The sequence below is a fragment of the Aspergillus homomorphus genome (assembly GCF_003184865.1).
Source record: "Aspergillus homomorphus CBS 101889 unplaced genomic scaffold BO97scaffold_7, whole genome shotgun sequence".
Taxonomy (NCBI): Eukaryota; Fungi; Ascomycota; class Eurotiomycetes; order Eurotiales; family Aspergillaceae; genus Aspergillus; species Aspergillus homomorphus.
In genome coordinates, this window is record NW_020291893.1 from 524,049 (window position 1) to 536,963 (window position 12,915).

Consider the following 12,915-nt stretch of genomic DNA (forward strand, 5'->3'; position numbering starts at 1 on the left):
CCCAAACACAAAAACACAGTACAACATCAAACACCACAGAATAAACATACCCGCACGATTGAATGCCCACAGCCCACCCAAACCTTTGAAGCAAACCCACAGACCAAGCTAACTACCGAATCCATCCTTAAAATAGAGCGCCGCTGGGTGCGCCTCGACCGTCTAGAACGCCGACAAGTAGGTCAAGACACCTCAAACCCTGTCTTCACCTTTAGCGAAGACAACGCACAATCCCCAAGAATATCAACGAAATTGATGCAGAAATTACTCCTAGAAAGAAAGGCTGCTGGGAAATCTACAGCAGCATAACTTAAGCTAGTCCAGTGGATAGAAACCTAGGCTTCCTATTCTTCCCGTCCTGTGTTCGATTTCTTTTCTGTTTGTGGATGGTGGGTGGGGCGGGGCTTTCTGTTATTGTTGTGATAGTGATAGGGTTGGTATCCATTCGATTTGATCTATAGCGACAGCCCGATCCATCCAATATGTACTGTAACATCCATCCATCCCTAAAGCACCCAAGATATCTACCCTAAATACTCACCAGAAACGAAGCCCAAAGACCAGCCCCCAACGTAAAAGCGGTCAAGAACTACCAAGAAACACGGAACCATTCAACAAAGGACAGGCAGGAAGGACACGCAGGTGTGCACGGATGTACACCCCGAAATGAACAGAAAAATTCTTTCACCGACTTTGGGACGCGGGATGGGTTTCGGAGACGGGTGGATGGATGGCTAGGCAGGTTGCGGGTTGCGGGTTGCTTCCGTTGGGGTGTAGGTACTAGGTACTGTACTTATGGGCTTGGTTGCTTGGTTGCTTGGTCAAGAGATGGATATATACTTCGTGATGGGTCTAAAATATGCCTATACTCCTCCGTACACTTAGTTGCTTAGTTGGGTAGACTAGGTAGGTAGGTATACAGGACGGTGAGTGAGGGTTGCGCTTATTGCAGCCAGGCGCGGGCAATAGAACTCGACGTACGCCCAGAGAAAGAATACTTATCAACCATGCAGGATAGCTGGACTAGTGTCGGAACCCGGGGAACAAGTTCCTGCAACGGTACCTGGTGGGTACCAGTATTAGTGGTAGGCTAGTAGTTGACCGACCATGCCTGAGTGATCGAACTTCGAACTTCCATCTACCATCTTAAAATAAAGTACAGTAGTCACGGCGTAGGGCGGTAGACCTCTAGACCGACCACATCGACCGCCTGTCTTGTACTGTACGTAAATCCAAAGGAAATATTCCCGGGTAGCCGCAGCGCCGCGTTCAAAAGCAGACGGACAATAGACCAAATCAGCAAATATGTCGGCAGGGTTTGCCGCCGGTGTGTCTGGCTGGTTGCTGCGCATTTTGACTTGTCTCAACTCTCAGAAACCTACTCTCCCTTTCTCATACGAAGTTCTTTTGAAAGCATGTGTTTGAGGCTGGTTAATGGCTGGGATGAATGCCGGACACGACTCCGAATCTTCCTTCTGCTCTTCGGAAGGACGTGGCAAGTGGGTAACTGTGAAAGGAATGATAGATAAGCAGCAGCATGCCCTCGCCCCTCCGGAGAATAAGTCGACTGCTTCCTGTTGAATCGTATCAAATATGATCGGTCATGGAAGGGGAAAGAGGATCGGTATGTACGGAAGTTTCTGTCGAAGAAGACCCAACCCTACTCAACCCCGTGCGCCAATCCAGGAGGCCGGGACGGTGGGCCGGAGCCCAGATTTGCGTGGTAGAAGTGGAGTATTTGAAGATCCAAAGCCTCTCTGGCATGTTATCTATCTCAAATTGAATGTCCTTCGATGCTGGAAAATCCGGTGCTTATGGAAGCAGTAAAGTAAGTACCCAAGCAAGCACAAAGTACCAGACAACAACAACAACAGCACACACACAGTTAACTGGGTCGGACCGCTGCATGGGCCGGAAAGTGGATCGGAGGGAACGGGATCTTGGCCCAAGGGTTCGACTCCTCTCTGGGAGTCCGAGTCACCCCTCTCTTGCACACATCCAACGAGGAATTCAGGCGGCTGGACGTGTAAGAAATGGCCCGAGTGGTTGAGCCGATGGATGAGACGGTTCAGTCAATCAATCTATCGACCTTCTCGAAAGCGTTAAGCCCGCGCCATCGGTCCTTCACCGCTCTATTAATTTTCTGCAGTTGCTGCTTCTGGCAGTACACAAAGCGGTGAGGCCAGCACACGTATGATGTGCCCAGCTGTTGCAAGTCGCTAGTTTATGGCACTGGCACTGATCAGTTAGGCCGTCCTGGGCCCTGCATCTATGCACTAGGTACGGAGTCCGGCGACAAAGAAAGGAAATCTAGGGCCGGCGGTCATGGGTCAACAACAGGAGGGGAAATAACATCATAGGGGGAGTGAAGATCACCCCGTCGGTTCGGCGATGTTATGCAGAGACAAATTGCACCACAGAACAATCCGGACAATCAGCCTTCAAGCTTGATGAATCGGTTTACATAATCCAAGACATTAAAGAATGACCCACAGGTTAGGTAATTCACCTTTCTGTGAATCGAGGGGTGAGGGGTGAAGGATGTCTTGGGGATCTGGATCGAATCAAGCGACCGATGGATAGATAGGGGGATAGCGAAGATGCTTATTGCTAGTTGTTCGCGGGGTACTTTTGTACTCATACTTCCCAGTGTGTTCCCACTTTGATGGTCATGTGCGTGTTCCCCTAGTAACTACTAAACTTCTCCGTAACCGCGTCGGGGTCCATAAGAGACGCCCCACATGCCGGGTTTTTACGGGCATCTGCGTCGTGGTGATAATGATTAAGATGAAGACTGGGAATTAGTTAGTGGAATTGAAACCATCCCAGTCCTTGCTGCTGGCACAGGAAGAAAGGCACTTCAAGTCATCTCTTTCAGACACGGGAACCATGATTTCTCCAACATGGACCTGGCGATGAGGAGTACAAAGAAGATCAAGAAGCAACAAACCAAGCGCGGACGGAAAACGGGGCATTGATAAGATTGGAGGACAAGAGCCAGACAGACCTGGAGACTCAAGTCATCCACGATCATCATCTGACCTTTTTTTGGGTGATTGGTGATGTACTGTACAGTCCAGTCCAGTAGGTAGCTAGTGACTAAAGTAAAGTGGACCAACCGACTTGTTCCCTCTGACGCGGAACAAGGGCGCGTCTCCGAGTGAGGCTGGTTAGGCGCGACTGCGGACTTGGACTTGGACTTGAACTGGGACTTGGGGACAGGCAGGCAGCCATGGATGATGATGATGACTTGACTGACCTGCCACTAAGGGAACTGTCGCTCCGAGGCTAAGCCCGCCTCGGTATAAACCTATAGGGAAAAGGCCCTATTGTTCGCCCATGCCACTGATGCAGATGGGGACCAGACTAAGGTCGGCGGGCGATGCTAGGTCGACGCATCTCTGGCTTGGATGCAGAATTTCCCAAAAACAGAAACAATAGTGTTTGATGATGATAATGATGCAGACCTGCAGCTTTTCAAAAAAAAGAGCCCAGCTGGATCGCGCCGATTTGCAGTTCTTCGTTGCTTTCCCTTGTGTGTGCATAGGAGAGAGGAGGGGAGGGGGGTTGGCTGTCGTGGTGCCTTCCATGCGCGAACACAAGACACATAATGTACAGTATGGTAGCAGGGACACCGGGCATATCTGAAACTGAGTACTACGTAGGGGGTGGATAAGACCAATCGTCGTGGCGGACGGCGATGGAACTCAGAGAAAAGAAAGTTGAATCGTCCTGTCGCGTACCTGAGTCTTCAACTGCGGATGGCACCGCGCGCGATGTTGATCCAGCTGACCCGAGCTGCGACGGGGGGCAAAAAATATCGTCAAGAAGGATGATCTGAGTGAGTGAGTAGAGTACGGTGTAGGGCGGGCTGAATAGGCTTTTCGTACTGTCCATGCGCTGCCTCTTTTGGGTCGGGGCAATATTGAATATGTTGAATGCGCTTCCAGAACCCATTAGACAGATGTGGATTGACTGACTACCGATAGAGCGGCTGGTGATCTGTCAGGCTGAGAGACATCACATCGTCAGCAATATTCTCCTATTGCTGCGTGGTGGCAGGTGGCAGTTCTTGTTGTTGTTGTTGGTGGTGTTTTTGTTTTCCTCGCAGTTCGGAAGGCCAAGCATGCTTTTGGACAATGGACTGTTTGGCATGAATGGCTTGGCATAATGAGTCGAGTGATTTGGAACTCTCTCCATATCCCCATATCCCTACATGGTTGGCGGGAACTACAGAGTACTGTACTTAGATAATAGATATCTATAGAATAAGCTGAGTGCGGGATGATTTGTTCGGGCGAATTGCAATTAGCGACTAAGAAGCGCAGCAGCAGCATCATCATCATCATCGTCTTTCCCTCGTCATGGTGATGACGGTCAAGGGGGGTCTGGAACAACGGCCGCTCCTTCGGTCCAGTCCAAGATCCACCCGACTAGCTCAACTCTGTAGGAGTCACTTCCAATTGGTGCGCCCGTGGATGAAATCACACAGAAATTAGATGCCGTGGCTAATGCTCAAATCCGAAATCCGTGTCCCGGACTGGACGGAGTGTGTCTAGCATTGATCATCTTACAGGAGAAGTCCGACTCCGCGTAGATTGTATGTAAGCCTATACTGGTTTGGTAGCTCCGGAGGGGTCCTAAGGAGGGGTGAAGAAGTGGGTGAGAGGGGGAAAAGGGACAGAAAGAGGGACAGAAAGAGGGACAGGAGGGGTAATCCAGTGGCGGGTGTTCGGAGAGGGAGGGGGGAGGTTCCATCTTTTCTTCGTCATGCTGCCTCACAAAAGGAGGGGGAATGGAAGGTTGAATCGATTCCACAGTTGAAAAAAGAAAAAGTAAAACCGAGACGAACAGACAAGAAGCTAAGGGTTTGTCAATAATGCAACAGGAACCAGGATGATCGATATATTGATTCTCGGCCCTGAATGTTGAAGTTCATACTGTACAGAAGAGAAAAGCCCGCTTAGCCTGTGTGGGAAAAGAATCCATGGTGGAAATGAAGGGAGAGCATACACGAATCATGTCGGCACTGATCCTCCGTGGCATTCAAATGTCGGTGCATCCTTGTTGGAGGGGCAAGGGGGGCCTGACGAGGGGCGAAAAGAGAGAAGGGGGAAAGAAAAAAACAATTAAATCTGCGGAAAAAAAAAGAGAAAAGGTAAATAAAACCCCAGGTTAGGAAAAGAAAAAGGCAGAGAAAGGGAAAAGGGAAGAGAGGGGCGGTCCAGGTGCGTGTGATTGATTGATTGATCAATTGTCATCCAGAGAGAGAGAGAGAGAGAGAGAGAGAGAGAGAGAGAAGAGAGAGTGGAAGAGGCTGGTCTAACCTTCTTCAGCCTGCTGGTGCTTGAGTATGTTCGCATCCTTCCCTCTCACTGTGGAGCGTTCGCACGCAATGGTCAAGACTCAAGACATATCAATTGAAATTGTATTGAGTATATTCGGCTGGCTGTGCTCTGCCTCCACGCTCACAATAGTTTCAAGAGCAACGATGAATTACAATCTATTAGTATTTGACTCTTGTAGTGACCGGCCCCGCAGTCACCGACCGGGCTGGAGTAAAAAGTACCACCCAAATTGCGGCCGTGGGCTGTCAGATAGGGGGAGGGGGAGGGGGAGAGAGACCAGACTCCAGAGGGAGGGGCGCGCGATAGATAGATACTAGATAGATAGGGATGACTTCGATAATCAATTAGTGCCCTTGCCCTTGACCTACCTTACTTCCCCGACCAACGTTACTAAGACAACTCCAAGATTCTTGTTTCTGTTCTTGTTCTTGTTCTTGTTCTTGTTCTTGTGCTCAGCACCCACTCAACAAAGTTGCATACCATCATACTGAGTACCATACCGCTTTGAAGCAGCTCCCATACCAAGCCCAACCCCACAATCATGAAATATTCGTCACAGAAAGGAACCCGAGTCGAAGCCGGAGAACCAACCAATGCAGTTCGGGAAATGCCAGAGGCTCCGAGGCCTCTCCCAGCCTTAGTACCCTTTTGGTTCAATGAAGTTATTCTACCTACTAGGGTTAGATCGCAGGTGACTGCCGCTGGATGAGGGTTCCGTCACTAAGCAAAACAGGGATAGAACAGCAACCATCTAATCACCATCGGACAGCCATCCAGGATAGAACAAAAACACCTGAGACTTTGGATCGAATTCAGATCTAAAGAACTTCCATCCATGATCAGGGGAGGAAACATGTACCATGCTGCCCAATGTTATGCATATATGGAGTCTAATCCTCCCATACCAAAACAAAAGAAACGTCCAAAAAATCTTCGGATTATTTTTATCGGATGTTGACATGTTCTTTTTGCTTTTTTGATTTTCTCTGAGAATTTATTTATTTATTTTTTTTTTGGGGGAGGGAAGATTTTTTGCTTTTTTACTCTGGCTGTGTGTAGCGTAGCGTGTACTGCGGAGAGGGAAATTGAAGAGTGGATATGGATGGATGCTCCCTCACATCGGACTAAACTAACAAACGGTCGATTCAGCCAGACGAAGGACAAGCAGGACCCCCCGGCTGAACCGGGTTGACGGGTTGGAAAGAGTCCATGTGGGTTTTTGGAGGGGGAAAGACTGAGAGAGAACGAAGTGTCTGTCTGTGACTCTGGCTTCGGTAAATGTAATTGGGGAAAACCGACCAGAATTATGGGTCGAGGGGAAGAGGAAAGGACGTGTTCTAAGCAGTTTGCGGGTTAGTGCCGTGACGCGGGTTAGTCAGAATCAAGTGGCAATAGGGTGGGCAGTGCGTGTCCGTTCCCTAAGGTCGCCAAATTCGCCTGTTTTCCCTTCCCCCTCCGTCAGTCCCGCTGGGAAAGAAAGCCCCTCTTTTCCGCCTCCGACTTCCCTGTTCTCCTGCGCTGTTCGTCGCCCAAAATCAACTGCCAACAGTGTCTGCTGGTCACGACCGCCTCACTTGTCGCGATCCAGCGATCGCCCGAATCTTCTTTGGCTTGTGCCCACGCACATCCTGGCGCGACTTGCTCCCACTTCCTCCCCTCCCCCCCCCTCTCCCTTCCTTCGACCCAGACTCTTCCTCTGTCTGTCTCTTGTCTCTCTCTCTCTCCCTCCCGCGAATTCGCACCGCACTTCTACTTTCTCCTCATCCATTCAACATCCCCCTCCCTCCCTCCTCCCTCCCTCTTCTCTTGCCCATTCCTAATTCTTTCTTCCTCTTTACTTCTTCTGTCTTCCTCCCTCTTTCTCTTTTCTCTCTTAACATCTTTTCCCCCTCTCCGCCCTCTTCCCTTCCCCTCCCCTCCTCCCTCCGTCTACTCTCTCCCACTGGGTCATTATTCAACATCTTGCTCGCTATCTTCTCTCTTATTCTTCTGGGTCTTTCTCTTTCCACTTTCCTCTGCCGATTTCCGCCATCCTGGCCTTCCACACCACTTCCACGATTCTCACCTCTTAATCCGCCTGTGGCTGGATAACTTCAACCCCTCCCCTCATCCCTTCCGAGTTCAACCTACGCTCTTCCTCCCCCCCCCCAGATACCCCCACACAAGGAATGATCGGACAACAAACCGAATCCTTGTCGTCTACCCGTCTTCAGAATCGGTGTGAAATCACGAAAGGGACGATAGCGCAATCCTCGCCCTCGAACCTGTTCTATTGAGATTCAACTCCGGCTTTTGGTACCGCTGCCCGCGCCTCTTCAGCCATGGCTCCCAGCGCGCCCAACTCGGCCGCCGCCGCCCCCGCCAAAAAGACATCAGTCCCCGAGAAGAAATACAAATGCCAATTTTGCAATCGCGCCTTCAGTCGAAGTGAACATCGCAGCAGACACGAACGATCGCGTAAGTACTCCACCGATTTTTGAGGTGCAAAATTCTTTGTTGATCGGGTTTTGCTGCGCTGATCATAGTGGCGGTGTGAGGCTAACCGGGAATGCGACGCACAGATACCAAAGAGAGACCCTTCAAATGCTTGAAATGTCGAAGCACCTTCGTGCGTCGAGACCTCCTTCTTCGTCATGATCGTACAGTCCACGCCAAGGATGGTGGGATCCCGTTGGTGTCCGAAGGCAGGCGACGTGGTGGCGCAGGTGTGCGGAAATCTTCCCCCGCCTCGGGCCCCGCCAGCAAACCCTCGATCACCATCGACCCGACCACACTGGAACAGATTGAGGCAAGCAGTGACGGTATGGTCGATCTTGAAACCGCAGCCATGTTGATGACAGATTTCCAACATAAGGCCGCAGCCGCCGCGACTGGCCAAACCAACGATCGTGCTGAATCCGATCGCTCGTTCTCTCCCGGACGCGGTTCGCTATTAGAGCCTTCTGTGGGATATATGTCCGGAAATGCAACGTTACCACAAATGCCGTGGGACACTCTCGTCTCGCCCGCGGACGCAAAGCACTCCATGGGATCGCCTTTCGCGTCCCACGAGGGTGGACCCGATTCGCATCCACTTCCGTCGGTGATGGATCGGCACGGTCCCGTAGGCGATGGTCTGGCTCCCTCGCTCCACTCTCTGGTCAATTCGCTCCCCATGTCGGGAACCTCGACGCCGAATGCCCTGTCCCCGTACCCTTCGATGACGGGCCCCGTCAGCCCTGTGAATTACCGTAGATCCCCCGGCCCCAGCCAGGCTTTGACGTTGCCCAAGGCTCCTCAAATCGCTAGCGAAACCGAGCGGAACATGATTGTCGATCGCCTAGAGAACGCGGACTCTCTTGGTGTCCTGCCCGACTCATTTCAGCTACCCCCCACATCCGCCTTGAACAAGTACCTGTCGACGTATTTCAACCTGTACCACCCCCATCTGCCCTTTTTGCACCAGGAGTCGTTCCAGCCAGTCGATGTCTCGGCGCCCTTGCTCCTTGCGGTTCTCTCGATCGGTGCTCTGTATACTTTTGAGCGGAAGGACGCGTTCATGCTTCACGTGGGATCCAAGATGCTGGTCAACCAATTCTTGCAACACAAGGAGAACTTCGACTCGAGGAAATGTCCTCTGTGGGCGATGCAGAGCACCCTCCTGAACATGATCTTCGAGAGCTGGAGTGGCGACCCCAAGGGACTTGAGTGGACCTGCTCTATCAAGAGTCTTCTGGCGAATGTGAGTACTAGCCTTATCAATGCCTGGGACGCCGGTACTGACTGGTTATAGATGGTTGCTGGAAACCGTTATCAATTGAAGCTTCGCACTGAGGGTCGTGAGGGCCTTCCTAGCCGGGAGGAGTGGATCGAGGATGAGTCTTGCCGCCGTACCTATTATGCGGTGTACATTTTCTTCGGCATGCTCACCTTGACTTTCAACCACACCCCAGCCATGAGCTTCGACGAATTCGACAACCTCGAGCTGCCTTCCTCCGAGTCGTTGTGGAACCTCGATGTGACCGATGACGACGCCTGGCGCCGTAACTTGGCTAACGCTTCCACCTTGACCGTCCGAGAAGCGCACGACTGTCTTTTCCAGGGCGAGCAGACCCGGTACAGCGCATTCGCCACCCGCGTTCTCATCAACGCCCTGTTCCTTCAGGTTTGGAACCACAAGCGCAGCTTCGAGGCTCTCCAGGACGTGGTCACCGAGTACAAGCTTCGTCTCGCCTTGGAGACGTGGGAAAGCTCCCTCGAAGTGTGCGAACCCGAGACGATTGTGGTACCCCTCAGTACCCCTCAGAAGGGTCACCCATTGATCTTCAACTCGATGGCGGTCTACCGGAACACCCGCGCTCGCCTGGAAGTGGATCTCAAGTCGATCCAGGAGGCGCTGCGTTACCACTCATCGTACGAGGTGGCTGCTGCCATGACCGTGGCTCGCGAGAAGGTCAAGCGGTCTCAGGAGATGAACAAGGTCATTCAATCCTGTTTCGAATGCATCGAAATTGCGGCCGTTCAAGGAATCAACTGGGTGGCGCAGACGTCTGCCACGAACTGGAGCGTCGAGCACCCCCTGTGTGGCTTGGATTTGATGGTGATCCTCAGTCTCTGGCTCTATCGCCTGGAACATGACGAAGAGCCGGCGACCGAGGCCGAAATTGCCATCTACAACAAGGTGCGGAATTTGTTTGATGACGACGCCATCGACGCTTTTGGTAAACTCAGCTCTACCGTGGCCCGTGTATGGGGTAATATCCTAGACGGTGTGGTAGTTTGGGGGTAAGTTTCTCTTTGAATGTTGTGCTTGAACCTAGGTTACTGACTATGGGGACAGCATTACCAAGCTCATGGGCGAGTCATTCAAACTTCATTCCCAAGCCTTGATCGGCTACGAAGATTCGTTGCGCGTTGCGAAGGACCAGCCTATCCATGCAATGCCCACCAAGACGCTGGCCAGTGTGGGGACGGCATACTAGTGCCGCACACATGTGCAACGGGCGAGGTGACACGGTTCGCCTCCGACATATACACTTCTTTACATTCCTTCAACATTATCTTTGGGACACTGGATTTCGGTTTAGGGTCGGGAACGGATGCGCAAGTCTGGGCGGCAAGATGTGATTTCCGGTGATGAACTCAACCGCCGCATAATGATTCCTTGCTGGCGTTCCCCGGCTCCTTTTTCTTCTTTCGTGTTACGCGTTATGGTTTGATTTTCTGTTGGTTTTGCAAGAGCTCACGGGAGTCCGGTGTGGTGATTTTCCTGTTTTGATGGGTTTGATTTCTTTCCCAGGCAACATCTCGACACCCGGCTGGTCCTGTGTGTTCTTCCCTAGCACTCGGTGGAGTTGTTGTTTTTTTTTTTCTTTTTTTTTTTTTTCTTTTCTTTCTTTGCTTTGCCTATTTCCTCGCCTCTACACCCTTAATTATTAGTACCGTCCGTTCGATTCTTGCGCATGAGCGTGTTTGGTCTATATTTTCGGTCGGAGACAAGTTTGTCGCTGGCCTTTTTTTTTCTTTTTTTGATACCTTTTGTCCGTTATATACTTGATTCATTTCTCTTCTCTTCTTTATTTTCGTTCCCCCTTTCCTTCGTCCTTCGTTGACATACACTTCGACCATTTATCACTGTTAGTTTTTGATGCCATCTTAATGTGAGCTTGCTTGCTGTTCATCATGTTTAACGCGTCCCCGCCTGTCTGTTGTCCTGTTCTCCGCTCTCTGCCTGTTGTGCTTTTTTGATCCTTTTTTGCCTGAAGATTTCAATGTCGATTTTTGTTTCTGCATCGTTGCACATGTTTAGTTTTGGTTGTAGTTATTCTGTACAATAAGTAATTTGCACACAAAATATAACTCTTTGGCGGGGATTTCCTTTGCAAGTAGAAAGTATTCTTGGGGGAGGTTTACGTGAGGTGCGGATTGAGCTTGCTCTAAGAACTTGATTGTTTGCTATCCGCTTCGGACATATAGACACTAGTGTATACCATCTATCTATCTATCATCTATCAATCCATCTAATTACCTATACACGGCCACACCAACCCGAAATCAATGACTCTCACAGCCAAACGGACAGCTAAAGAGCGAGCCTACGTACAAACAGGATCCACGAACCCGCGCGTCCAAGCCAACGAGCCAGCAATCACAACAAAGAACCCCAACGCAACCGCCACACTAACCACACCGTAGAGATACGCATCACGCCGCCGCGCCAGACCATTCAACTCCGCAACCCACGTACTGATCGTCGTAGCAGCACCGCAGAACCCATCCATGACGCCCTGCAGCACCTGGCAGCTGACCCTTATCCCGGCGCTCACGGTGGCCGTCGTCGCCGCCGCCGCCCCGACGCCCTCCACGCGCTGCAGATCGAAGCACATCGCCAGCACGATCGTGCCCAGCATATTCACCGTGAAGGTTCCTAACGGGAACCGCGGAAGCCGGGCGTTTAGCCACAGCGATAGGTGATACCTCAGGAGACAGCCGAGCGGGGCGAAGACTATCGCGAAGACCGCGTCGCTGCGCCAGTGGTCGTGGGGTGGGAAGATCGCGAGGAGGATCGCGCCGAGCCAGGCTCCCCAGCCGAGGAGGATGAAGATGGGGTCCAGGGGAATGCGCACGGCGGTAAACCGGAAGAGGGAGGGGGTTTGGTTGGCGAGGAGGGCGAGGTGCGAGCCGAACAGCAGCGCCGAGATGCTCAGGGCTACTGTGCTAATTATCACGGCTAGCACCGCCATGAAGCTGTAGCCGCCGTTGCGGCTGGGGGTCGGGGTGCCTGCGGTCAGGTACGGCGAGGGCAGCGAGTTGGTGAGCGCAAGGAAGGTGTCGCGGATGAACGACGAGAAGGAGGTGAAGCTGCCGCAGAACCCTGTCGTCAGCCCGATGTATAGCGGGATGGTCTTCTTCACGGCCTTGTGGTTCTCTGGTCTGTGGCGCGTGAAGAACGTTTGGTCTTCGAGCAGGAAGCCCATTATCAGTGTGCCCGCGACGTTGGCCCACAGCACGCTGGTGCTGATCGGTGCGCCCGGGTAGTCGGTTAGGGATTGTAGGCCTAGGCGGGCTAGGGTGCCGAAGATGGAGAAGAAGACTAGGTAGGAGTGGGTGTAGAGGGCTTTTCTCCTTTGGGATGTCGGTGCGCTGGGTGGTGGTGCGTATGGTTCTTCGGGCGGCTTTTCGTGCGCATGCGGCGCGCGGCTGCTGCCCTCCTCCAGAGACCAGGATTGACGCTGCGAGGCATATTCGGTTGTTGGTGGTGGTGCGCTGATGTCGGTTAGGGCGTGGTTTTCTGGGTCGGGGACTGTCATTGTTGCGGATATGGTGGTTGTGGCTGTGGTTGTGAGGCCATTGTGGTGGTTAGACGTCTGTCACTCTGTCGCAAAACAAGTCCAAGTCGGAGAGAAGTCCGTGTGGGTCAGTGGAGCGAAGGGCGCATTCTGGTTCGCTGGCCGGATCTGGAGATCGATAACAGTCCAACTAAGGTAGATAAGAATCGGGGTAGAGATAGATAGACAGATAGTCTCACCCAGGAGCAAAGAAGATAAGAGTGATTGTTGTCAGCAGGGAGGAGTGAAGCAGGAAAGAG

At 51.9% G+C, this 12,915-nt stretch overlaps 3 protein-coding genes across 3 annotated transcripts; 1 reads left to right on the forward strand and 2 right to left on the reverse strand.

The window, feature by feature from the left end:
- Positions 1–4,846: 4,846 nt before the first annotated feature.
- BO97DRAFT_260467 (uncharacterized protein) lies at positions 4,847–5,554 on the reverse strand. The gene is made up of 3 exons (XM_025690896.1): positions 5,266–5,554; positions 5,014–5,222; positions 4,847–4,940 (listed from the first exon to the last, which is right to left on the reverse strand). The coding sequence occupies exons 1-3, from the start codon at positions 5,361–5,363 to the stop codon at positions 4,936–4,938; spliced, it is 312 nt and encodes a 103-aa protein (XP_025554065.1). The 5' UTR covers positions 5,364–5,554; the 3' UTR covers positions 4,847–4,935.
- A 2,000-nt stretch (positions 5,555–7,554) lies between these two features.
- Positions 7,555–10,521, forward strand: BO97DRAFT_260478 (C2H2-type zinc finger protein). The gene is made up of 4 exons (XM_025690897.1): positions 7,555–7,805; positions 7,910–9,069; positions 9,121–10,112; positions 10,168–10,521. Exons 1-4 carry the CDS (start codon positions 7,670–7,672, stop codon positions 10,307–10,309), a joined length of 2,430 nt encoding a protein of 809 aa, XP_025554066.1. The 5' UTR covers positions 7,555–7,669; the 3' UTR covers positions 10,310–10,521.
- A 749-nt stretch (positions 10,522–11,270) lies between these two features.
- On the reverse strand, positions 11,271–12,910 carry BO97DRAFT_260504 (FluC/FEX family fluoride channel). The gene is made up of 2 exons (XM_025690898.1): positions 12,856–12,910; positions 11,271–12,806 (listed from the first exon to the last, which is right to left on the reverse strand). Exon 2 carries the CDS (start codon positions 12,635–12,637, stop codon positions 11,423–11,425), a length of 1,215 nt encoding a protein of 404 aa, XP_025554067.1. The 5' UTR covers positions 12,638–12,806; positions 12,856–12,910; the 3' UTR covers positions 11,271–11,422.
- Between the last annotated feature and the right edge of the window lie 5 nt (positions 12,911–12,915).